This window comes from Cibotium barometz, chromosome 62, assembly GCF_041138505.1.
Source record: "Cibotium barometz isolate CiBa-2024 chromosome 62, ASM4113850v1, whole genome shotgun sequence".
In the NCBI taxonomy this organism is placed as follows: domain Eukaryota; kingdom Viridiplantae; phylum Streptophyta; class Polypodiopsida; order Cyatheales; family Cibotiaceae; genus Cibotium; species Cibotium barometz.
The window spans coordinates 11,144,717-11,172,421 of NC_141107.1; the positions used below are offsets into that span (position 1 = coordinate 11,144,717).

General features: G+C 45.9%; 1 protein-coding gene across 4 annotated transcripts in view; it reads left to right on the forward strand.

Moving 5' to 3' along the window:
• The first annotated feature begins 717 nt into the window (after nt 1-717).
• Nucleotides 718-27,705, forward strand: part of LOC147604136 (HEAT/U-box domain-containing protein) — a 216,357-nt gene continuing 189,369 nt past the window's right edge. The window contains exons 1-2 of one of the 4 annotated variants that reach the window (XM_086795503.1): nt 718-990; nt 1,569-1,680. In XM_086795503.1, the coding sequence (XP_086651629.1) occupies nt 935-990; nt 1,569-1,680 (168 nt within the window). In that variant the 5' untranslated portion in view covers nt 718-934. The remainder of the gene's footprint in view (nt 991-1,568; nt 1,681-27,705) is intronic. The other 3 variants (XM_086795504.1, XM_086795506.1, XM_086795505.1) reach the window with 3 other exon arrangements.

A 27,705-nucleotide genomic window follows, 5' to 3' on the forward strand; every position in this document is an offset into this window, starting at 1 on the left:
TGTAAGTGAGTTCCGGAGCAGGTAGTATCCATTCTCTTCTACTTTGTTGAAAATCCTCATTTAACATGTCAAACACATAGGAAGCATCTTCAGATGAAGGAGCTGCGGGGGGCAGAGTTTCCCTTGATTGTCTTTTAGGTTCAGGAGAAAGAGCTCTCTTGACATAATACTTGCTTGTTTCTGCCATGGAGACTATTCGATTCAGCAGGAAGACACAGATCAGAAAAAAGGGGGACAGTGCTATTGGAATACTATCTTACACAGAAGGGAAAACAGAGACCTGTAGCGAGGCGCGCGCACACACACACACACACACACACACCCGCACACACACACACTCCTACACACGCAGATAGGTCGCAGAAGAGAGGAAGATAGGGCAGATTGACGATGAGAATACACTGTTTCTAAGCGCTAAGAAGGGACCCTCAGATTGTGGCGAAGAGGGCTGCAGGCCCGACACAGACCAGGAAGCAGGCGCGCCTTACCAGACGTGCTCACACACAAGGGGCGAGCAGGTCGAGCAGACCAGCATGCGAGCAGGTCGAAGGAGCCAGACGAGCAGGTCGCGACGTTCGAGAGCGCTCTCTCTCTCTCTCACACACACCACTCACACTCACACTCACACTCACACTCACACTGGCGTATGCACACAACCAAAAACTTTATGCCTCAGCACCTACTAGTATATTATTACACACCACTCACACTCACACTCACACACACTCACACTGGCGTATGCACACAACCAAAAACTTTATGCCTCAGCACCTACTAGTATATTATTACACACAGATAAATACATGCCAATTTTTGTGAGTGTCTTCAAGACAAGGTAAAACACGTAGTCTATGTAGCTTAAACGAAAGACTTAGATACAACACGCAGCGTTCCAAGCAAGCAAATTCCACCATCATCGCGGTCTCTCAGCACCATGGGACGACAGAAGGGCGATCCCAACAGGAACAAGAATCGGCCCTCTAGCAGCAGGTAATTCGTGCTTTTCTTTTCCCCGTAGTCAACTGCAGCTCAGTCCAATATGAAGCCAGTTTTGAGTTTACTTTGAGGACCCAATTCACTGATTGTACTATCTAATGATGGGCTTTTGTCCTTTTTTTCATTTCCAACCGCATCAAATTCTAGTTGACATTTTGTCTGCTGCTCTCTCATGCCCAAGGTTATTATCTGATTTTACAATACATTTTGAACTCTGCCTTTATATCCATATGCACAGATGGGCATTGTATAGTACAGGAGACCTGTATCATAGTGTTGGTGGCATATCAAACCCGAAGTCTAAGGTGAAATTAATACATTGTTGACACGAATAGATTAGTTCTTTCACTGTAGTTATGATGAGGATGTTGAAGGGGCTGCATACCCTGCAATCTGGTTTTATCGAGTAGAGATGAGTGTATTCCTTGCCTTGCTAGTCTGTACTCCCCTAGTTGTATCATTGAGGGAAAGCAGTCCCATCTTGATCAAAAGAATTGTAAGTTAGTTTTGGAAATTGGTACTGCTGCCTAGAGCATAATGCTACTTACTCAGTGGAATGCACTTGTTGCCAGTGCTGCGGCTTCGTTGTTGCAGAATTCTCAGGCACTATCAGTTGGATTTGGGGGCTATGTTGGAAGTTCTCGTGTCGAGGTATCTGATAATCAAGATAAGGACCATCAATGGGTAAGCAAACAATCACTTGTCTAGCACTTGCTTGTTACCAATTTGTTACATTGAGCTATTTCAGTGGCAAGGTTTACCACTTAATTGCTGTGGGGAACTCTTGAGAAGTCCTTCTGATGTGTGTAAAGGGATTTCTTCAAAGAGTTGTGAAATCTCAAACAAATAAAGACATGACACCTCATACATAGAATGGATCTATGAACTGGACAGAACACAAAAGTGAAATCTTTGGGAACATAATAAAAAGCTTTGCTGAATACTGAAAGCACAAGGACTATGTGGGATTCCCAATAAAAACGGTCCGAAGGCCTACTGCTGAACATTGACTTAAGGGCTAGACTTACTGAGTGCCGACTAACAAGATCAATCAAGCTCATTAATAGTAGAGATGTGGTGCTTTAGGAGTGATGGGACCAAGCAGGAGCTTCCTTTGCCTAGTAAAAACTTTATTTTCGGCACAGATAGCTGCTCTAGCACCAACATCAAGGCCAACGCTAGTTGCATTCTGACATTGCTGCATAGTTGCATTCCATACTCATATTCAACTTCGTAATCCATATGACAGCTGTGTACGTTGTACAAAAATGCATAAGGTTCTACATGAAATTTGAAGTTCCGCTTTGTCCTTGAACTTATTAGTTAGCTCCTATGCCTCATCCATCCATCTCATTTGCTTTCCTATGCAGCATGCGTGCATTATGTGTACACAATTGTTTTCAATGTACCGTATTTTATATTTGTACTATTCAAACTAGAAAAAGAGTGGCATACTTAACAAATCTTATCTTATGAGTACTTTACGTACATGTATTGTACGTATGGTACCTAACCTTTATTAACCACCTTGTGTTGCTGCCATGCTCCGAGAGACATGGATTTGGGAGATAAATGCACACCACTACCAAAGAAAAAACAACTGTGGAGTTGTTATATGGCAACCTTGCCAAATATGAGTGCTTTCATTGACAAAGATTAGCAAGGGCCTTCAAAACTTTCTTTAATTTGTACACTTTGGCTTCTTGACCCTTTTGAACAAAACCACAAGGCTGAGATACATGAATGCCCATATGGGTTTTCATTCACACATGCGCCCCAAACACAAAAAACATAATGCGATCCAAAGGGTATGCAAGATGGTAAATGCTATGCAGTGGGTTTTCACATGAGCAGTGCCCTCACGGGGTTTTCACTTGCTCATGTGCCTGTTACAATAATGATAAATAATCCAAATGGTGAGGGTGGTTCCCTCTAAGGATGTTGAGGGTGATGGTGGAGGATTGATGCTGATCCGCTTGTGAAGGCCCTGGAGGATGTGCCGATTGACGGACTTTGTAAGAATGTTGGCATGGTTGTCTGCCGTAGGAATGTACTGGAGCATGATGGTATCAAGCTCAACCTGTTCCCTGGAAAAATGGAAATAAACACCAGCATGCTTGGTACGGTTAGAAAAAATAGGATTGCCGGCGAGGGAAATAGCCTCAGTGGTGGTATCATAGAGGGCCCGGTACTTGGTCTCAGCCGAAGAACCTGCAACGGTATCTTGCTTCTTGCTAGACCAAGAGAAAGGGCCAGATCCAAGTGTACAAATAACCACCATGAGAATGTCGGGAATCGATATCACCGGTCCAGTCGGAGTCTGAAGTCCGAACATATATGTACGCGCTAGATAGCGAACAACCCTCATCGCTGAACTCCAATGTGGCTCCTTCGGAGCATTGAAATACTGACTTAAGATGGATGTGCAATAGGAAATGTTAGGTCTTGGGTTTGTGAGCCATATGAGTTCCATAGCTTGTTTCCAGGCAGGCTGTTTGATTGCCTCTTTCCACGATGTTGGCTCGTCACGTGCCACATAGTCTACTGAAAACACAGAAGTAAGTGAGGCACGAGGATTGAGCCGGGTGGATCGATGAGGACCACCCAAGGAGGTATTGCTGGGAAGCATACCTGAATCCCGCATGGTCTGTTGGTACCAACGAGGTAAAGGGTCCCTGGTGTTAGATATCATCCCCTACTTGCTAGCTTCCTATTTGGTGTCCTATTTTAGCCTCTAGGGCTGACCATGTTAGTCTGAGGGGCTGGTCACCCCTCACATGTATTTTACCCATATTTATTCCCCATTTATGGTCCTGGGTATTTTTCCCAGTCGTGGAGATATTTATCACCAGTCGGCTGCCTTCATGTAGAGGTATATATAGCCGGCATGCCTCCCTCATATTTCATTGCTTGCCTAGCTTGTCTAGCTGTAGTCCCTCACTTACGAGGTTCTCCCCTCTTGCTCGGGACATGTATTCCTTTTGGTGATGATATTGAGAGCAGGTTCTCACCTGTGTTTCCTCTCCATCTTTCTCTCTCACTCTCTCTCATGTGTTTCCACTTTCCCTTCTTCCGTTGCACATTCTATCATGGTATCAGAGCGCCAGTGATTTTCAGCGTTGGATGCTCCCTCCTCTACCTCTTCATATCTGCATTTTTCCGTCCATAGACAGATCTGTGTTTTTGTGTTCATGCGTTGAAGCTTGCGTTTCTTCAAGGGTTGATTGATACCCATTCAGTGGGCTGTAGTTTCCTCTCTTCAAGGCGTCAGTTTGCAGCTTCTAGGCAGCCTGACAGGGGCCTTTTTCTGGACAGCATACCTGCCCATCTTGGCGGCACCTTCGAGGGGTTCTTAGGCGTTTTTTTTCAGGACTGGACAGCAACATAGCTGTCTTAAATAGGCTGCGTTTTTGGCCTGTTTGGGCTTGCTTTCCCAGCCCTGATCTTGGAGCTCTCTGGGCTCCCTTTTGCCTATCCTTTCTGGTTATCTTGTGCCATCCCTCCCACCCCTTGATTGTTCTCTGCAGCAGTTCTTGATTTGAGGTTTCAGCGTTTCCATATTCAGCCCCTTATACCTCTGCGTTTTCAGATTTGCAACCATGGTTGTTGCGTTTTTTTGAACCGATTTTGCTGGTAGCTCTACCTTCACTTGGGCTTCATCTGTTGGACCCGAGGGTAGGTACCCTCTCTTCAGCGTTTTTCCTCATAGGAGGTTTGGACACTGGTTGGCCTGAATTTTCAGGTTTGTAGCCCTTGTTTGGCTGCGTTTTCTTCTCCAGTGGACACAGATCACTTGTAGAGGGGGTTTCTTGTTTGGATTGTGGCTTTGGAGGTAGTTTGGTACTTGAGGAGGATTCTGAATTTCAGATTTTAGTCAGCGTTTTGCTGATTTTGGAGCATCTCTACTTGTGTTTTGTTTCTGGCCTACACGGTTTGCCGGTTTCTACATGTTCCTTGCCTTTTGTTGGCGGTGGAGTGCTTTTTTTGCTGGATAGCAGTGTTTTGGTTGCGTTTTACTTCCCACAGGAGTTTTCTACACTCAGAAGGGCCCTACTTCGCTTGAGGATCAGTTTCGGGAGCTGTTTTGTATTTGTGGAGACTTTCTTTTGTGACAGGAATTTCCAGTTTTCTGGAGGAGAGCAGTGATCTTTTCAGAGATCCTGAGCAGAGTTTATTTTGTCCGAGCTTGTGTTCTTTGCAGTATTTGTAGAACAAGGAGGGTGTTTTGCCCTTTGCGGTCTGATCCTTTCACATGGATCTTTTATCTGATTGCTGATTCTTGGGATCTAATTCTACTAATGGAATAGTCTTCTGCTCTCAGTGATGCTTTTGAGGACTTTGTTACCATTGTAGTTTATATTCCTGCTTCCCTTCCTCATTGTGAGGAGTCTACCTCTGCCTCTCTTTGTGATGCTTCTGAGGATGCCCCTCTCCCTGCCAGTTCTGCAGGCTTGTTGTTTTGGAGGATGCTTTTTTGGACCCAGTGGGATGCTTTGGATCTGTGGTTGCTAACCGTGCCTGGGGCACAGTGGTACTTCCAGAGTTTTTTGGATTTGAATCAGAATCAGGTTGGGCTTGTATCACTCCGACGATATTTTTTTTCAAGGGGGGATGTGGAGTCCTTTCATCTTGTGATGCCCACCTCCGTGGTGTGTACTTATGTACAGCATTGGGCAACTCATGTTATGGATTTTGAGTAGATGGACCCTATCTTTTCTACAAAGTCTTTCCATCTTGCGATGCCGACCTTTTCAGAGGATGCTTTTATACAGCATTTGGCTACTCTTGGTACAGAGTTGGAGCAGATTGACTCTATTTCTTTCGAGGGTTCCAGTGAGGAGCAGTTTGCTTCTCCCAAGATTGATTATCTACAGGATCTGATCTTGGTTGGTTATGAGGTTTTTCATACCTTCTCCAGGCTGGATACACGACATTCGACTTCGGGGAGTGTTCTTACACTTGGGTTTGGAACCATTATTTGGAGCAGCACGTCGCAGCCTATATGGTTGTTTTCTTCCAGAGAAGCGGTGTACCTGGCAGCTTGTTCTGTTGCTTTTGTACCTGAGTTGCTGAGGAGATTGCTTGTGGAGCTTTCTTGGTACCTGTTTCTGCAGTCTTTCATCTTTGATCGAGGACGACGTCGCTCGCTTCTTGGAGTTTGCTCAGCATCCGATGCTGAGAGGGGGTGTTAGATATCATCCCCTACTTGCTGACTTCCTATATGGTGTCCTATTTTAGCCTCTAGGGCTGACCATGTTAGTCTGAGGGGCTGGTCACCCCTCACATGTATTTTACCCATATTTATTCCCCATTTATGGTCCTGGGTATTTTTCCCAGTCGTGGAGATATTTATCACGAGTCGGCTGCCTTCATGTAGAGGTATATATAGCCGGCATGCCTCCCTCATATTTCATTGCTTGCCTAGCTTGTCTAGCTGCAGTCCCTCACTTACGAGGTTCTCCCCTCTTGCTCGGGACATGTATTCCTTTTGGTGATGATATTGAGAGCAGGTTCTCACCTGTGTTTCCTCTCCATCTTTCTCTCTCAATCTCTCTCATGTGTTTCCACTTTCCCTTCTTCCGCTGCACATTCTATCACCTGGGTGGCTGTCGAGAGGAGGAAGGCTCCTCAAGTGGCGGAGTAATAGTCGACTGATTAGGTTCGTGTGGCACAGTCGGAGATTCTTGTTAAGGGTGGTATGGGCAGCGGAAGGTGAAGTTAGTTCTGCTCATCAAAGACAATGTCTCGACGAATGAAGACTTTGTTCGATCTTGGATCAAAAACTTTGTAAGCCTTTGATTCAAAAGAGTAGCTCACAAAAATGAGCAACTCACTCCTTGGCTCAAGCTTGTCCCTTGTGTCGTTCGAAGTGTGTGTAAGCACGACACCCAAAGACACGAAGATGGGAAATAGTTGGTTTCTTGCCATAAAATGCCTCAAATGGGGTCTTGTGAGGGACAATGACTGCAGGGCAACAGTTTAGAAGGTACACTGCAGTGTTGGCCGCTTTTGACCAAAGGCGTTTAGGCAGCTCTGCTTCATAGAGCATAGAGCGTGCCATATCCATAACACTTACGATTCTTGCGCTTGATCACTGCATTTTGTGAGGGAGTGTCACGTGCGGAAGATCTAGGAGTCTTCTTTCATCCCTAAACACCATCTGGGAACATGCTGATGCAAAAACGCATGCAGAAGAGAGAGAGAGAGATTGAAACCGGCCTGACGGGCGGTGAAACAAACACTCGCACATAAAACACCATTGAGGACCTAGAAAAGGAAAACAAACAGGGGGAGCTAGAGTGCTCTTGCAAACAGTACACGGACACCGATTGGCCCCAAAACGCAGTGGCGCCCCTTGCGGTATTTCTTTAATTGATTATAAGAGCTTTGATTACAATAAGGCTGGAAACTCAGCCGTCACAGTAGAACCCCTGAAGCCTGCAAAGAACCTGCATCATGGCTTCTTGTCCACTCGGCATCCACAAACAAGTCCAGCTATTGTTCACATCGAAAGACTCTCTCATATTACATTGAGTCTGCATACAGAAGCTTTCTCCCATGATCAGGGCTGCCACAACCATCCATAGCCTCTCACACTATGAACAGCATCACACCTTGACACATCCAGTGCTTCTGCATCACAACACAGACTCCCAAATTGTCTCTCAAAAGAGAACTCGCATCACAGCACAGCATACCATACAGTCGACACACCTGTACCAACCCTCTCTACCTTCCAAGGGTACTATCCATCTCTATCATGGATTCCCTATCCCCTGCCCAATCAGTAGCAAGGCTGTACCAAACATGTGTCCATTCCTGTACCTTCTGCCTGCATGTGACCTATCTCCTGGAGAAACCCAAAAACATGTTTCCTCAAGAAACCTACGACCTGTTTCCACATGAAACCCTTAGGCGTGTTTCCCTTTGAAACTTCTGTCGTGTTTCCATACAGAACCATTCATGGCACCATTCAACAACAGTACCAACAACGGCATACATCTAGTTACCTGTTCCCTCATGAAACATCTGGAAACATAGAGATGCCCATAACTGTAGGTCCCTCTGTTCCTTTCTAGCAGGAAGAAAACAATCTGCTCCATGAGCACGCAGCCATGCGAGCTTGCATCACTCCCATGCCAAGAAACATAACCAAGTGACCTGTACTTGTAGCCAGAAACCCAAGTACATTGCTGAATTTGCAGCCAAACAAAAACAGCCCATAAATAGTTCATAAACAGTCTCAAAATATTCCTGTTGCAAGGAGGATCAGCACCATGTGCACCCCTGTCCCAATAGCCACCTATGGGTGAGAGGAGCTGTACACTACAATCCAAGATTGCCTTCAAAGAGCTGTGTGTACCTCTGTAGTCGTGGCCACCTGAGAATCCAGGGAAACCAGCCCCTCCTTTCTTCAAAAACACGCCGTCCTCCAAAAAGCACATGCTTGGCCACCTGAGAGATGCACTGCCGCCTATACGATGCGCTGCCCGCACAGTACTCAACCTGCAGCCACCTGTATCAGCTGTCGTACAGCAGCCGCCGCCTGTACCAGCTGTACGGGACTGCACCGTACTTGACTGTACCTGCTGTCCATACAGGCCTGCAGTTACTGCCTGTACCAGCCGCCAGCCAACCTGCATAGTAGGTGTCTGAACCTGCAGCACCCGTAGCCTGGTCGCCAGCTCCGCCTGTACTTCCAGCCGCCGCCAGTAAACATGCAACTGCCTGTTCCGTACAGTACTCAACCGCCTGTTCTGTACGACCAGCAGTTCTATATGGGTACCCTTTACGCAGGTGTGGTTCCCTTCTCATCCACGCAGCCAGCTTGCACGACTCCTCCGCAAAAGCAAGAGAGAGAGACGTGGGCCTCCAAAAGTGGAGTAGCCTCTATAAATTGCCTAGGGGCCTCCCAAGGTTTTAAAACCTTTATAACTTTAATTTTTGCCCACCAAAGGTTATAAAACCTTTTTAAATTAAAGTCTCTTTGCCCCCTTCACACCAGAGAAAAACACAGGGTCGTGACAGAGATAGCTGAGTATTTAGCATATTCATAATGTACAAAAAGTACAAGTGTCTTTGCAGCCATAGGCTACCTTCAATGAAAAGGTATAAACCTAATCTATGCCTAAGTCTAGACCTAGCCCCAGGAAGGGCTGAATGACAAACGATGAGCAACCTTTGCCTTTTACAGGCTGGAATTGACATACTGACCTAGCTGACTGCTGGTTGGCCAGCTTTCTGGACAAGGTCCTAAAGATAATGCTACTGACACATGTTTTCCTTCATGCTTTGGCTGGCTGACAGCAACCCTGTCCACCACTAGTCAATTCCATGCCAAGACTAGCAAATCATGCTTTAAAATCTCTGGTTCTAATCTGTCTTTATCTTGTTACCTTCTTAGGATTAGCTTGGGATTAGCGAGTGCATGTCTTGCACGTGACAGGGGGAGTTGGTGGAGGTGAGTTGACGTTGAATGCCTTGCTCTTGCAAGAACTCGGCAAATTGATGGGAGATAAACTCACCACCATTGTCACTAGGAGCAATCCCGATTGATACACCCATTTGGTTGGTGACTTATTGAACCCACGTGGTAAAATATTGGAAAGCATTGGATTTATGCTTCAGGAAATACACCCACATGTACCTTGAATAGTCATCTACAATTAGCATGTAGTAGAGTGACTCATTCAAGGAGGGGGTTGATTGTTGGGCATTGCCCACTCAAGTCGAAGTGCTTAGTGAATCAACTTGAGGATACTTTGAGCACGATGAGTAGCATGCTGTGGGAACGGTGTACGATTTCGTCCAAGTTGCAACCAATTGATATTGTGTTAATTCTTTCTATCTTTAGTGGTGCATATATGCCCTATCAACTACCTTTTTGCTGTAATAATTCTTTCTATTTGTTATGATCCTTAGTGCTAGGCTTCATTATGGCTGAGTTTGCCCTGTATCTCCAGAACTCTGACAGAAACTCAGTACACAGAACTTTGTATAAATGTATGCTCTTATGTGTGTGTGTGTGTGTGCGTGGAGTGTGTGTGGGAGCATATATTAATACCAAGTTCTACATCCACTATTGGGCACTGATGACGTTAGGGGGGATGTCGTAGTATCTAGTCTATACTATGCATGATGGAGTTTGTAAAGCTTTTATAGCTTTATTAACATGATTAAGACTTAATTAATAAACATAAGACAAATGCTGATAGAAAGATTGAGTTGTTTGCATTGAGACAGGGGCCTTTCTTAAATAGAGGCCGAAAGGGTACAAGTGAAGAGACACATCCCTGGGAAGGGGTGTGGCTCTTGAGTCAACGTTTATGTCCTTTGGACTTAGGGGTGTGTCTTTTAATGAATAGACATTTCCTTTGATAGGGACCCATGTGTAAGGGTGTGACCCTTCACAGGTGTCCTTTCAGTTAATAAGGGATTAAGGAGTAATTAAGGAGAGATTAAGAGACATGTCTTTTAATGAATAGACATGTCCTTTGATAGTGACCCATGTGTAAGGGTGTATCACAGGTGTCCTTTCAGTTAATAAGGGATTAAGGAGTAATTAAGGAGAGATTAAGAGAGTTAGTCACAATCGTGACATTCCCTCCCACTTAAAATAAGACTCCGGCTAAGAAGAGATGGTTGTCTTTGAAAGAATTCCCGAAGAAGTTCTGGATATTCCTGTAAGTCTTCATCACTTTGCCAAGTAGAGTCGGAATCATCAAGATCTCTCCATTTAACCAAAAATTCTGTAGTGAGTTTATGTCGTGTTTCTTTCTGTCTGACATCAAGAATTATCTCTGGAATTAAGAGTGTGTTCATCTTCGATTTTTGGAACATAATCCAAATGATCTAAAACTGAAAAATCACCGTCCACAAACTTCTTGAGCCAAGAAATGTGGAAAGTTGGATGAATTCTACCCCAAGAAGGTGGTAACTCCAACTTATAACTGAGAGATGAGTTCTTCTTAATAATACGAAAGGGTCCATAATATCTTGGGCGAAGCTTTGGGAAAACTGATTTCACTGTCTTGTATCGATGAGGGGCAATATATAATAATACCAAGTCTCCTTCTTGAAATTCAATGTGACGACGACGCTTATTAGCTGTGCGTTGATATTGCTCTTGGACGGTGATCATCTTATCCTTAATCTGTAATAGAATATCTTGCATTTCCTGAATGAGGTGGTCTGCTAAAGCCACTTTATGTTAAAGAACAAAGTTGGCGGGAGTAAGGGGAGTATGGCCATAAGCTGCTTGAAAAGGTGTCATTCCAATAGCTGAATGATAAGAACTATTATAAGCAAATTCTACCAAAGGTAAATATTCTTTCCATGAAGCTAATCGAGACTGAACATAATGTCGCAGCATTTCTTCCAGAATCTGATTAACTCGTTTCGTTTGTCCATCTGTCTGAGGATGATAAGCAGAGCTAAAGAGTAAATTTGTACCAGGAGACTTGAATATCGAAGTCCAAAAATGTCCTGTAAACTTTGGATCTCGATCCGAAACTATAGATTTTGGCAATCCATGAAGTTTGAAGCTATACTGTATAAATAGTACTGCAATATCTAAAGCTTGGGCTGCTTTCTTGCACGCGATGAAATGTGCCATTTTAGAAAATCTATCAACCACCACAAGAATCTGTGTATTGCCTTTAGAAGAACGTGGCAATGAAGTAATAAAATCCAAAGTAATACTTTCCCAGCGTTCATTGGGAAGTGGAAGTGGTTGAAGAAGACCAGTTGGAACTTGTCTGCTAGCTTTCATACGTTGGCATGAGAGACACGCTGTAACAAACTTAATAACATCTTGCTTCATTTGAGGCCAATAGTATGTAGCTGTCAAAAGACGATAAGTCTTGTTAATGCCTGGGTGTGTGGCATAAGTGACCTCGTGATGTTCTTTCACCAATACTCTTCGAACATGAGTATCATGAGGTACACAAATACGGTCCTGATAATATAATAAACCATCCACTATTGTATATGCTCCATAAATCTTTAAGTCGGAAGGAGTTGCATTCTGAGAATTGAGAATTCGAAATGCATTTCCAAAATCACGATCTGTTGAATAACGGTCCTTGAAACTTTGAGGTATATCCATTTCAATTGTAGAAATAGCCAAGACCGAAGCTGACAACATACGACTGAGGGCATCCGCAACCACATTGGTAAGACCAGGAACATACTCAATTGTCATATGAAAATTGGCTAAGAATTCGACCCAACGTGCTTGCCTAGCATTCATAACTGGCTGCGTGAAGATATATTTCAAAGAATGATGATCTGTTTTAACCACTGAATCCGCACCAAGGAGATAATGTTTCCATGCACGATAGGCATGAACAATAGCTAAAAATTCCTTGTCATATACCGGGTATCTTCCTTAAATTGCAGAGTGCTTATGACTGTCAAACACAATAGCACGTCCTTGTTGCATTAAGACGGCACCAGTGGCAATATCAAAAGCATTCGTGTAAACATCAAAGGGGAGAGTAGGGTCTGGAATAGCCATGACAGGAGTTGTTGTCAAAGCTGTCTTTAAATTTGCAAAAGCTTGTGTTGCGGCTTCAGTCCATTGGAATGCAGGAGCGGACTTTAAAAGTTCGGTGAGAGGAGTAGCTATTTCGGAAAATCGATGAACCTTTGTGTGATAGAAGTTGGCAAGTCCCAGAAAAGAACGAACATCATGGATGTTTGTGGGAGTTGGCCAATTGACAATAACCTGTATTTTCTTTGGATCCACGAAAATACCGTCTCCTGAAATAACATGTCCAAGGTATTCCAAGGATGTCTTGAAGAATTCACTTTTGCCTGGATTAATATAAAGAGCGTTGTCGCGAAGCACGTGGAAAACGATCTTAAGATGTGCCTTGTGGTCTTCCATATTACGACTGAACACCAGGATGTCGTCAAGATAAATAATGACGAACTTGTCCAAAAAAGGACGAAAAAGATCATTCATCAGACTCATAAATGTTGCGGGGGCATTGGTTAACCCGAATGGCATGACCAGGTACTCGTAATGACCATATTTTGTGCGAAAAGCTGTCTTATATTCATCACCTTCGCGAATGCGAATTCGATGATATCCAGACTTAAGATCAATTTTGGAGAAGACCTTTGCATGGAGCAATTGATCAAACAATTCATCAATGCGTGGAAGAGGATACTTATTCTTGATAGTTAACTTATTAAGGGCACGATAGTCGATGCAAAGACGCATAGACTTATCCTTCTTTTTCACCAAAAGCACTGGAGCTCCAAAAGGGCTTTTACTTGGTCGAATATGTCCTTTCTCCAAAAGTTCAGTAAGTTGTCGTTGTATCTCCTGAGATTCTGTAAAAGAAACTCGATATGGAGCATGAGTAGGTGGAGCACTGCCAGGAAGAATATCAATAGCATGGTCGACTGGTCGACGAGGTGGGAGGACCGCAGGAAGCTCCTGAGGAAAAAGATCCAAGTATGGAGCAAAGAAAGGTTGCCTGAGATACGTCACCTTTGTATCTATGTCCTCGGGAGGGTCGTTGGCTGAATAGACCATTAAAAGTGCTGAGGAACAACCACTCTTGTGGACCCACCGTTTCACTTGAAGAGCTGAAAGGGTTGGTGTAGAAGGTTGGTCTCTGATTCCTTCGAGAGCCACAAGCATACCATTTTGAGCAAATTGTATAGAATGGTTCCGGAAACTGATTAGGGGATCATATTGATACAACCATTCTTGGCCAAGGATCATATCATAATGTGCCAAATTCATGACTTGGAAATCCAATTTGTCACGATAGTGCTGAATTCGAAAGGAGAGGTGTTTGGCAATGGTGTTACACGAGGATGTGGAACCATCGGCAAGCTCTACTTCATAAACAATAGTACTTGGAGAAGTCCGAATCTTCAATCTCTGAGTCAAGGTGATTCCCACAAAATTATGAGAACACCCACTGTCAATGAGCACCTGAATAGGGTGACTGGAAATAGAACCTTGAAGAACCAAAACCTGAGTAGACCGCTGAGGCAATGGTGAAGAGGCAGTTTGTGCTGTAGCAGTAGCGGTAATTACTGAAGCATGTGCAATAGCATGGTGATTAACTGCACGCTTTCCTTTGTCAGCAACTAGGGGTTTCTCCTCAGAAGTGGGGGGTTCAGCATTAGAATTCTGTCGATGGGTTGGTCTTTTGGGGCACTCAAACCAACGATGAGGTCCATTACAAATTGTGCACAATCCCGTCTTTTGTTGATCCCGTCCAGAAGGAACAGTAGAAGGACGAGGATTGCGAGATTGGTCACGTCTTTGGTCCCGTCCACGATCCGAACTGCGTGGTTGGAAGGAGTGAGAACGTCGGAACCGAAAAGAGGACGATCCTTCTGATCGGCGAGGGTGTTGAGAATTATTCCATTGGGGATTAGGCCGGGAGGTAGAAGAGCCAGATGACTCTCTGCGACTATCTCGGCTCATACGAGATCCACTGGTTTTCTGAAAGTCATTAGCTCGACCGGAAGAGGCCGGATTTCGAGAATTAATGTCTGCAACACGCTCGGCATATCGTATGGCATCGGCAAGATCGACAGGGTTATATTTCTGAACATCGGCACGCAGTGTGGGGTTAAGCCCTTCAATGAAGGCATGAAGTTCGTCCGCTGGGGACAAAGAATCAATCTCCAGTATCAAGTTGGTGAACTGGGAGATATAAGAAGCCAAGGAACCAGTTTGGTCCAAATGGCGTAAGCAAGTACGGGCTTGGAAATCCGCATTGGCAGGTATGAATTGCTTACGGAGGATCCGCTCGAATTTTTCCCACGTTGTAACCGTTTTTCCAACGTGCTGTCGTCGTTGCCACTATAATAAAGCAGTGTCTTTGAGGAGGGATACCGCAAAAGTCACCTTTTTGGAGTCAGAAAGGGTCATGGTTTCAAAGTATAATTGCAGTTTATAGAGCCATTGGTCTAAGATGCGCTTATTGCGCTGACCACCATAAGAGTCAGGGGTTTTAATTTCCAATTTCTTTGTTTTACTGGCTTGTAAAAGACGATAAAGAGTTTTAAGGTCGTTGCCTTCTACCTCGGAAGGAATGACGTCTTCGTCTGCTGGTATTGTTGCTGAAACATCTGCTGCTGGTACGGAACTTGTGTAGGAGTGGCGATCCGTGTGGAGCTGCTCGATCTGAGAGGCCAAGGATGCCATAGACTCCTGGAGTTGCTGCTGGAACTGCTGTTGGAGTTGCTGCAAAGCTGACTGCCATTCCGGAGGGGCTGGTATGTCAACAGGTTCTGCCATGAGAGGAGATGTTGATGTAGAGGCTTCAAGGTGATGAGGCTCTGGGGGTTTTTGCTGTTGATGACGCCGCTGGGCTCTAGTAAGAACCATCGGCTGGAGGGTGCGGCATCTGGAAATCCCGAGAGGAGAGGCTACGTACTGGTGAAGCGGCTATAGACCATCCAGTATAGTAAGGGCGATCCTCTGGGACTGGGCTCGCACGAGAGTCTGCTATTGGAGAAGAAGGTACAGGGGTAGGGGCAGCTACTGGTGTCAAGGGTGTATACTCCGGTGTAGAGGGGCGCACCGTGAATGAAGAGGGATGAATGTCCCCAGAATAAGTGCAATATTCATGAAAGATGATGCTACACTCGGGGAGGATAGCGCCTAGATAAGGATGACGCCTGAGTATAAAACAATAATGATCCAAATCCTGTGCAGAAGTACAAACACGGATCACCCACACGTCGAATTCTCGGAGGTGAGAAGTCGGTGTGGATATCTGAATGCGGTAATGAGTGGGCTGGAAAAAGGGGGGCACACTCACTGGAACAGGGGCTGGGGCTGGTGGAGAAACACGGGTAGGAGAGGGCACTATGGACTGGTCACTGAGAGGGTGTATCCTGTAAATAACTGAAGTCATAGGTTTCCTCTGCCATAAGCCGTCGGAGAAGAGGGTAGTGTGTGTCCACGTGATCGGAGAGGTGCTTTGATCCCGTAAAAAGGGGGTATTGGCCCCGGAGGAGTGGAGAGCCCGCAAAAGAATGAAATGGCGGGTTGCTGATATGTTAATACTCCACATTATGTGAAATGTATATACTCAAGAAAATGGAAAGATCACACCTGAAGGAGGTTGCCATGATAAATAGTATTGCTGGAGAAGAAGCACCAAGGTAGTAGCCGTCAAGCCACGGAGAACACCAACTATGTTGGGGTAAAGGCATTATGCCCACCCTTGTAGTGTGTACAAGCCCATAAGTTTTATAGTACATAGTACACTTAGTACTTTTAATGTACTAAGTGCACTATGTGTACTAGAGCAAATATACATGTGTGATAGGGGAGTCACACACTCATACTATGAGTTGACTTATCCCCACAACTCTCTCTCTCTCTCTCTCCCTTCTTCTCTATGTGTATGTCTCCCACATGAAACCCTAACTCTCTCCCTTCAACTGGTATCAGAGCCTGCAGGTGAGGATTGGTGTGTTGCTTCTGCTGAAGCTTCAAGGCACGATTGGAGCTGTTGATCCCTGTCGGCGAGATTTGAAGCTTCTCCTCCTTTTGGTCCACATTCTCCATCGCTTCCAGCTACGCAGGCCGTTGAGAATGCTGGTGTCAGCACGTCGACTGTAGAAGAGCTGCGTGTGGTGTCGCCTGGGTGTGCTGCGTGTGCAAAACTGGTTGCGGGGGTCAGCCAGTTGCAGCCGAGGGCTGGTTTACAGAGCCGGCAGCCGTGAGGAGTAGCCGGGACAGCCGTGGGGCAGCGTCAGCAGCCGTGAAGAGCCGACAGGCTGTGGAGAGTCTGTGAGCATTCGCATTCACAACGGGCGTCGCTTAGCCCACTTTGAGGCCTACGTGGCAGGAGCTTAGCGCGCAGCTGGAGGAGTCGGGCGCCGTGTGGCAGAGGCTCCGTTCCATCGTGATAGCGCAACTCCTCCTCATCCGCCTCTGTGTTGTCAAGTCAAATAGATGCACGTCTCTTGCCACAGGTAGCGTCGGACTCGTCCATCGCCAGGATACCCCGCCCACGAGTGTTGCCGTGTGTGGGTCTGATTCGCCACTACCTACCAGCTCACTCATACTCAACCCCTTCTAATCAGCGCTGCCTGTCTACGTCACCTGCACGAATACAGCTGCCCTCTCAATACCTGCACAGCAGCAGCATCATCAGTTCACGAATCAGAGCAAATACGACTCCTTCCTTTCTGAAACAAAAAATCAGAAATTGTCTGAGGTATTTTGCTTCAATTTTTTGGGATTTTGCATGTCCTTTTTCATCAATTGAGCAGGTACAGGTCCAAATGGCTCAAATTTTGAGCAAAATTGGCAAAATTGGGTGACATTGGTCACATTCCGGGTCAATTTGCAGGAAATTGGATGTCAAAATTTGGGGCTTTTGATGTAATTGTGCCATTGGGCATTCATACATGCTGTATGATGTGAGCAATCTCACATTTGGGGCAAAATTGCAGGAAATTGGAGTGCAAATCAAAGGGCTTTTGTGCCAATTGGGTTGATTTGCATGCAGGCACTGGCTTTTGATGTTTTGGGCAATGTATTGATGTCTGTCAAGCACTCAATGTGCCAGTAAATCAAGGGGCTTTTATGTATTGGATGTATATGTGGCCAGGGGGAAGCATTGTGAAGACTCTGGATGCCTTCATGTGCATTAATGTACCATTCATGATCAGAAATTGATCTTGAATCAAGGGGCTTTTCAAGATTTTGTGCTTGTTGAGCTTGGCAAAGCAGCAGGGAAGACTTTTATGCCTTGAACCCTCAGTAATCCACTTGCAGTCAAGGGGCTTTTACTCAATTTCTGTCCGGGACTGTTGTATGCAGTGGTGAGGACTGTCAAGGTCTGATTTTCACTCATTTGGACAGCATTTATTGCTGCTGTACTTGCTGGTACAGATTTGGTACAACTTTGTACAAGTTTTGGCATGGCTGTACATTGATTTGAGTGAGGAAAAGGTTCATTTTCAGCTGTTGTACTTGCCGGTACAGATTTGGTACATCATTGGTGAGCACTTAGTACTGTTGTACAGTACTTTGGAAGGGAAACAGAGCACATCTAAGGTGCTGTCATAAATCTGCAGCAACCAGATTTTGGTGATTTTATCACATTCAGTGGGAGTAGAGTTGCATTCGTGCTTCCGCAGTGGGAGATAAACTTTGGGAGAGCAACTGTGAGCATTTTGTGTGCTTTTGGTGCAGTGTTTGCACATCTTGCAGGGAGTCAGGCATTGACTGTGTCAAAGGTTGCATATTGCTATGGCAACCACAGGTGAGAGCTCTTCATTGCTTCACATCAAGAAGCTTGAAGGCTCACATAATTATGACATTTGGCAAACCCAGTGCTATAATGTGTTGCTCCAGAAGAAGCAGCACAAGCCTATCAAAGAAAGGGGTGTAATGCCCGCTTCTCTTACCGTTGAAGAATGGGAAGATATGGATGAGCTAGCAAGATCTACCATCATGTTGTCTGTGTCAGACTCTTTACTTTTTAGCATACGTGAAGAGAAGACAGCTTGGGGAATGTGGCAAAGATTGCAGGACTTGTATGCCCAGCAAAGTGCCTCAAGCAAAGTGTATTGGTTGAAGAAACTCATAGGTCTTCAAATGAAGGAAGGGGCGTCTATGACAGCCCATCTAAATGAGTTTAATGGTGTTGTTAGCCAGGTCATCAATCAAAAGTTGGCAATGGACGATGAGTTTAAAGCCACCTTTCTCTTATGCACTTTGCCAGAGAGTTGGGACCTGTCATATGCAGATGTGGAGGGTGCTCTCCTTCAAGAGGAGATGAACAGGAAGAACAACTCTGTTGGAAAGTCCAATGCAATGAATGCACGTGGGAGATCCCAGCAAAGGGGTAAAAGCCAAGAACGGGGAAGGAGCAAGTCCCGCTCCAAAAAGGACTTGGAATGCCATTATTGTGGCAAGAAGGGACATATCAAAAAGCAATGCTACAAATGGAAGAATGATCAAAAGGAAAAGGACAAAGGAAAAGACAAAGACAAAGATGAAGCCAAAGATGCAAAGCCAAAGGGCAAAAGTGGAGTCAAGATTGAAGAAGTCAATGTGTCACATGCAGGTGACAGTGAGGATAAAGTCCTATTCACGTCTTCACTTGATGTCCATTCACTTCTTGCAGGAGATGGTCATGGTATGCACTCATGGATCATTGATTTAGGTGCCTCCTTTCATGTCACAGGTTGCAGAGACTTGTTTGTCAGGTATACTGCTGGCAATGAAGGAGTAGTTTATTTGGGTGACAACCATGCATGCAAGATTCTTGGCAGAGGTGATGTGAGGCTTGTGTTTTCAGATGGCTCACAGCTTATGCTCCATGATGTTAGGCATGTGCCTGAGATCAAGAAGAACCTGCTTTCTACTGGACAGCTTGATGATGCTGATTATGTTACCACATTTGGTCGTGGAAAGTGGAAGATTAGTGAGGGCTCACTGGTTGTTGCCAGAGGCTCTAAGGTGGACACTCTTTACTTCATGCATGCTGGTGTTTGTCACCATGTTAATGTAAATGCAACCGAGCTGCCGGAAATCTCTATGTGGCATAGCCGGTTGGGACACATGAGTGTCAAAGGAATGGAGCAATTGTCTCGTTTTGGTTACTTGCCTTCTCTAAAGTTCTCAAGTTTTCAGTTTTGTGAGCATTGTATATATGGCAGGCAACTCCAGTGCCCCCACAAGAAAGCTCTTGGACAGAAAGATGCTCAGTTAGAGCTTGTGCATACAGATGTATGTGAGATGCCTCAGCTTTCTTTGGGAGGGGCAAAATATTGTGTCTTTTATTGATGATGCCACACGCAAGGTGTGGGTTTATCCTCTTCGTTTGAAGAGTGATACATTCTCAGTGTTTCAAAAGTTTGTTGCTCATGTTGAGAATCAAACTGGCAAAACACTGAAGGCTTTGCGTTCCGACAATGGTGGAGAGTATAAGTCCAAACAGTTTCAGGACTTTTGTGATGCTAAAGGCATCAAGAGAGAGCTCTCTACTCCTTATGATCCTCCACAAAACGGGACAGCAGAGAGGATGAACAGGACCATTTAGGAGAAGGTCCGTTCTATGTTGTCACATGCTGCATTACCTCATGGTTTTTGGGCTGAAGCTGTTATGACAGCCGTTCATCTTATAAACAGGTCACCTAACACGAGGCTTGGTGGGAAAGTGCCAGAGGAAGTATGGACAGGGAAGCCTCCGTCATACAAGCACTTGAGAGTGTTTGGTTGCGTTGCGTACGTGCACATACGCAAGGAAATACGCACCAAACTTGATCCTAAGTCTCACAAATGCATATTCCTAGGATATGGTGACAGAGGTGAAATGGGGTATAGACTTTGGGATCCAGTGAATAGAAAGATTATACGCAGCAATGACGTCATTTTTGATGAAACATGCATGTATAAGGAGCCTGCAAGGCAACAGGAGCCTGGCAGAGTCATCTTTGATGATGATGGACATCATGGACAACAACCAAGGGCTGTAAATCAGCCATTACAGCAACAAAACCAGCCCTTAAATGGTGGTGAAAATGGTCCAAATGGACACCCAGAGATGGCAGAAGATATCCCTATGGATATCCCACAGTTAGAGGAGATACCGGGCATGATCTTTCAACCTTATGGCATGGAACAGGAGCCACCAACAGGTGATATGCAGGCTGGACAGCAACCTGCAAATGATGGTCATTGGGTACGGAGGTCCACAAGACCCTCCAGAGCCCCTGACAGGTTTGTTCCAGGGGTTGACTACTTGATGCTCACTGACTGTGGGGAGCCCTCATGTTATAAGGAGGCTTTACAGAGGGCAGACAAGGCTCTTTGGGAGCGTGCTATGAAGTCAGAGATGGATTCTCTGCACAAAAATGGAACATGGAAGTTGGTGCATTTGCCTACAGGCAAGAAGGTTTTGCTATGCAAGTGGGTTTACAGGCTCAAAGTTGCACCTGATGCAAAGCCAAGATACAAAGCCAGGTTAGTGGCTAAGGGCTTCAAGCAGGAATATGGTTGACTACTTGATGCTCACTGACTGTGGGGAGCCCTCATGTTATAAGGAGGCTTTACAGAGGGCAGACAAGGCTCTTTGGGAGCGTGCTATGAAGTCAGAGATGGATTCTCTGCACAAAAATGGAACATGGAAGTTGGTGCATTTGCCTACAGGCAAGAAGGTTTTGCCATGCAAGTGGGTTTACAGGCTCAAAGTTGCACCTGATGCAAAGCCAAGATACAAAGCCAGGTTAGTGGCTAAGGGCTTCAAGCAGGAATATGGTGTGGACTTTGATGAGATCTTCTCTCCAGTGGTCAAAATGACCACACTTAGAGCTGTATTAGGTTTGGTTGCTCATGATGATCTGGATTTGATTCAGATGGATGTGAAGACTGCTTTTCTTCACGGTGATCTCCATGAGGAGATATATATGCAACAGCCAGAGGGTTATGCAGTGAATGCAAAGGAGAAGCTTGTATGCAAGCTGAAAAAGAGTCTTTATGGGCTCAAACAGGCACCAAGGGAATGGTATCATAAATTTGATACATTCATGAAATCCCAGGATTTCAGGAGAAGTGACATAGATCACTGCTTATACACCAAGAAAGCTTTGGATGGCAGTCTATTGATCCTCATCTTGTATGTTGATGATATGTTGATTGCCGGGAAATCTCGTAAAGAGATGGATGCCTTGAAGAAGAGGCTGCATCAGACCTTTGATATGAAGGATTTGGGTGATGCAAATCACATTTTGGGTATGCGGATACTTCGGGACAGAAATCAGCATGTGTTGTATTTGTCTCAGAAGGAATACATTGGCAAAGTTTTGCAGAGGTTCAATATGGATGGGGGGAAGAAGACTAGTACTCCTTTGCCTCCATATGTGAAACTCAGTGCTATGGACAGCACACAATCGGATAGTGATAGGGCTGATATGGCCAAGATTCCGTATGCTTCAGCTTGTGGCAGTCTCATGTATGCCATGGTTGCTACCAGGCCGGACATTGCATTTGCAGTGGGAGTGGTTTCTAGATACATGGCCAAACCTGGCAAGAAGCATTGGGAAGCAGTGAAAGGTGTCATGAGATACCTGAAGGGCACACAGGATATGTGCATATGCTTTGGCAAACAGGATGCATTAGTGCATGGTTACACGGATTCGGATTATGCCGGTCATCCAGATAACCGGAAGTCTACTACCGGTTATGTGTTTACATTAACAGGAGGTGCTGTGTCATGGATATCCAGGATGCAGAAGTGCACTGCCTTATCTACTACAGAGGCCGAGTATATTGCAGCCACAGAGGCTTGCAAGGAGGCATTATGGCTATCTCGGTTAGTGGTTGATTTGGGTTATACAGGGGATATTCCATTGTTGCATTGTGACAGTCAGAGTGCCATCCAGTTGGCAAAGAACCCTGTCTTTCATGCAAAGACGAAGCATGTCGATGTGAAGTATCACTTCATCAGAGAGGTGATAGAGAACAAGCAAATTCAGCTTGTCAAGATTCATACGGATGACAACTCGGCTGATCTGTTGACAAAGAGTTTGCCTCCAGAGCGATTTGCTGATTGCAGACACATGATGGGCATTGGATGAGGCCATTTTCAGCCTTGATATGGCCTTGTATATTATAATGTACATGCTGATTTTTCTTTTCCTTCATTTAAGGGCACTTTGCCTTTAAGTGGGAGGTTGTTGGGGTAAAGGCATTATGCCCACCCTTGTAGTGTGTACAAGCCCATAAGTTTTATAGTACATAGTACACTTAGTACTTTTAATGTACTAAGTGCACTATGTGTACTAGAGCAAATATACATGTGTGATAGGGGAGTCACACACTCATACTATGAGTTGACTTATCCCCACAACGCTCTCTCTCTCTCTCCCTTCTTCTCTATGTGTATGTCTCCCACATGAAACCCTAACTCTCTCCCTTCAAACTACACGTGGCTGGTCCAAACACCAACATAGACCGCAGGAGCCTAGCAATGAAGAAGGCTGCTTTCGAGGAAGGGAGGCGGCAGCAAGTTGGCGCTCAGAAGACCAAGGCAAGCGCCGTTTCGTAGGAACCCGTAAGGTAAGTTTATGGTTTTTTTTTGTTTTTTAAATGCGCTCGGTTGGCTGTTGGGTTCTCTCTTTTTTTTTAAAAAAAAATGCGCTGGTCGGCTGGCTGTTGGGTTCTCTTTTTTTTTTTTTTTTTTGTGTGCGCTGCTGGGTTTCCTTGCGCTGGGGGGTTGTCTTTCGCTGGTAGGGTGGCCGTTGGGTGCTGGCTGCCGGCTGCTCACGTGGCTGGTGGAGGCCACGTGTAAGACGGCTTAAGTATAAGCCTTAAATTATAAGGCTTTTTTTTTTGTGTGTGTAAAGGTGACGGCCTGGATCGCTTCGCAGGGGCGCCGCTTCGTAGGGGTGTGCCGCTTTGTAGGGGTGCCGCCAGCAAAGCGAAGAGGTGGCGGGCTGTCACTATTCGGCGGCGAGGAGCTCTGCGGCAGCTGCATGAATCAAACGAGGGGCCCACAGCCTGTAGCGCACGAAGCGAGGAGGGGGGAGCAGTCGATACTCAGCAGCTAGGGGCGCTCAGGGCCGGCAGTTGCACATAGCGAGGAGGGGGCACATAGCCTGTAGCGAACGAAGCAAGGAGGGTGGTGTGACACCATATTTGCCATTGCTCCATAACTCCCATACAACACACGTGTGGGTTGCCGAGGGGGGAGAACGCGGAGTGAAGAGGCTAAGTGGCCCGCAAAACCCACGAGGGAAAAAGAAATAAATATTTTACATCACCATGGGCAAAGTTTACGCCAGGTCCACCATCGCTCCGCTGCTTCCATACAACACCGAGAAGAGGGGTGAACGAGGGAGTGCCGCAGAGAGGGTGAGGGCTTCACAACCCACGGGTAGGGAAAAATTTTTGCTTCGATACCACTGTAAAGCTTTTATAGCTTTATTAACATGATTAAGACTTAATTAATAAACATAAGACAAATGCTGATAGAAAGATTGAGTTGTTTGCATTGAGATAGGGGCCTTTCTTAAATAGAGGCCGAAAGGGTACAAGTGAAGAGACACATCCCTGGGAAGGGGTGTGGCTCTTGAGTCAACGGTTATGTCCTTTGGACTTAGGGGTGTGTCTTTTAATGAATAGACATGTCCTTTGATAGTGACCCATGTGTAAGGGTGTGACCCTTCACAGGTGTCCTTTCAGTTAATAAGAGATTAAGGAGTAATTAAGGAGAGATTAAGAGAGTTAGTCACAATCGTGACAGAGTTGATGGTTTATTTTCCTGTGGATGACTACCATGAGGTTATAAATTGCACTTTCTTGTAAGGTGAATTTGGGCATGTTCTAGGTATATGTCATAGGGTAGGTGACCATAGCGATACTGCCATAGTCGTTTAGTGCCTGAAGGAGCTCTGGTCACATAGGCATGAACTTGATGAAACTCAGAACCCTCGGAAGATGGCTCTGATAGAAAGGTAGACATCCGGTATAAGCCATCCTTCTGTGCTTGACCTTGGGCAACAACGAGACCAGTAGTCTCATCAATTACCTCGACAACTCGCTTGTCGAAGTAAACTCCACGATTGAGTTGGGTGTAGGCATATGCTCACTTATGGTAGTGCTATGTGTGAACAGGGCGTAACCAAGGGCACTTTTTCCCATGTGGTTTTTCCCCTTGGACATCAAGTGTGAAAGGACACTCATATAATATTTTGTACTTCTATATTATATGGATGTGGCACAGATGCAAGGGTTGACTTGCATTTTGTGGATACCACACTTTTGGCTCTCTCTCTCTCTCCCCCTCCTCGCTGTTCCGCCTCTTTCTCTCTCTTTGTTGTTCCGCCTGCCCTTCGCTGCCTGTCTACTTGCGCCCCCCCCCCATCCCGCTGCCTGTCCTTCGCTCTTTCTCTCTCTCTCTCTCTCTCTCCCTCCTCGCTGTTCCGCCTGCCCTTCGCTGCCTGTCTACTTGCGCCCCCCCCCCATCCCGCTGCCTGTCCTTCTCTCTCTCTCCCTCTCCCTCCTCGCTGTTCCGCCCCCCTTTTCCCGGCGGCTGTTCCGCCTCCCTTTTCCCACCCACCCTTCGCCAGGCCCCCAAGGCAGCAACATAACTCTCTTTCTCTGCTGAATCTCTTCTCTTTCCCTTTCCCCTGCATGACTTGACCCCCCCCCCTCCCTGTTGCTGCTGTTTCGTGCTGCTGTCATGGATTAATTTTCAGTCCATTGGCTGTGGGAAGTTCTGCAAAAAGTCATGGCCAAGACCGGGTTTAAAGAGGAGCTCGTGAAGGTGGAGGACAAGCTCGGCACAATTATCAAAGAAAACAAGAAGATGGTCGACTCTTCCGTTACCGCAATCATAAACCGCCTCTCCAAACTCGAGAAGGGATTTGACAAAATCCAAGAGCTCGAAGAGAGATCTTCCAAGCAAGAGGCTGAGATTTCAGCCTTAAAGGAGGAACTAGTGGAGGCCAAACTGCATGCTCAAAGTCAAGCGGCTGAAATCGCAGCCCTCAAAAAGGAGTTGGAAGCCACTTCAAAAAGCAAGCTTGAGGATGGAGAATTTCAGCCCTCCTTTATTGAAGAGCTGAATACCATCAAGGAACAAATGAGGATCATTCGAGAGGAGGAGGAGCAACATAAAGAGAAGACATCTTCGTGGGTGGAGGTGATCACAAAGACACAAAAGAAGATGGACGAGGCCGAGAAATGGATCGAGGTCGCCAAGAAAGGGAAAGGTAAAGAATCGCCACCCATCCCCACTCCCACCATCATCAACATGACCCTTGAAGAGGAGCAAAGGAGGAAGACCCGGGCCTTACATGTACGAGTGTCCGGTCTAAAAGACCGTGATGATGCGGAAGGGGAAACCAAGGAGCTCTTCTCTATGATGGGCATTGAAGCCATGCACACAAAGGCATGGAGAGTGGGAAAGAAGAGAGAAGGTAGTGGCGAATCTTCTTCTAAGGAGAGAGCACTTATCATTTGTTTCCCCTCCATGGAAGCGAAGAAGGACTTCTTGAAGAGACGTCCTACACTCAAGAAGACGGGAATATTTCTTGGAGATGACGTCACACTCTCGCAACTTGCCCACATGAAAGAAGTTATGCCCGAGATAAGGGCAGCCCGAGAGAAAGGGAAAGTGGCCTTCTATAGAGATGGTAGAGTGGTGATTATGGAGAGGCGCTCTTCATGACGGCGCGAGACCTATGGGACTACACTCAAAGTTGCTACTTGGAATTGTAATGGATCTCTACGCCTTGATGTAGGGGCTTTTGAGGATAGTTTCACTGGGAGGGACATCATCTTCTACTGTGAGACGCATCAGGCTCCTGGACAGTCCATGCCACATGTTAGTGGATACCGATGGGAGACAGCTTGTAGACAGGAGACTCGTTCAGAGCATAGAGGACGGGGCTCAAGAGGAGTGGCAGTATTGTTTAGAGAGGAGCTACAGCCACTAATACATATAGTCCGCAGAGATGAGCAGGCTAGGTACATGTGGGTTAGACTGAGGGCAGAGACCGGCAGATATCTCTACATTGCTATATGCTATTTTGCTCCTAGTACATCAGTGTATGCATGACCTAGCGGGCAGTCTCCCTTTTCTATTTTGGATGATGACATTTGGGAGTTCTCCAGGGATGGTGACATCATTCTCTTGGGGGACTTGAATGCCAGGACCGCCCATAACCAGACAGTATTTTATGATACCTCAGAGGAGATGTTGAGGGAGCTTGATGTTAGGGATATGGGCCTTTCTAGACTCTCTTAGGATGAGGAACATACAGTGTATGGGCGGTATTTGATAGACATGGGGACTGCACATGGATTGGCCATCCTGAATGGCCTACAGAGATTCCCGACATCGGGCGGTTTCACTAGCTTTCCACATCGGCATGGTGCTAGTACAGTGGACTATGTTATGGCTCAGCCCAGTCTCATTCCCTCTTTTCAGGATTTTATGGTAGGCACTAGGCCGGTTGGAATAGCAGTGGATCATGCTATCTTGTCCTTCACTCTCACATTTCAGTTCAGCACTGCTCCATTGGGACAGGTCTCCACACACACTCGTTATACCTTTACGAGGGAGATTGACACCGTATACACGGATGAGATATACAGACGCCTATGTGCCGAGGAGCCGGGACGGCCATTAGATGAGCTCACTCAGATATTGATAGAGACGCTTCATGCTGCAGCATCAGAGGCATATCCCCATAGTCAGCCTACACGGAGACGATCTGGGAACATGCCCCAGAACAGTGGGTATGATGAGGAGTGCGGAGAGATGAGGATCAGATTACGGAGAGAGGTGCTCATGGGTGTTACCACTCACAGACAGTCACGGATTACCTTCCGGCACCTAGTGCGACGGAAGAAGAGGGCTTATCTTGCTCAGTTAGAGAGGGATTTGTACCAGTTATTTATGAGTCAGGACTCAGGCGAGGCATGGAGACTATTCCATGAGCATTCACCATCACCAGCCATTACCTCCACAGAGATTTGGGGTGAGTATGCAGCATCCCTATACACAGCACCAGGACAGCCGCCCCTGCCAGACCCATCGGAGCCATGCCCAGAGACGTGTGCTTTCTTTACTGCTGAGATGGTAAGGAAAGCTATTGATAGGATGAGGACTGGGAGAGCATATGATCATGATGGTTTGGTAGCAGAGCACTTTATTCATGCCAGAGATATGCTTGCAGAGCTTATTGCTATGA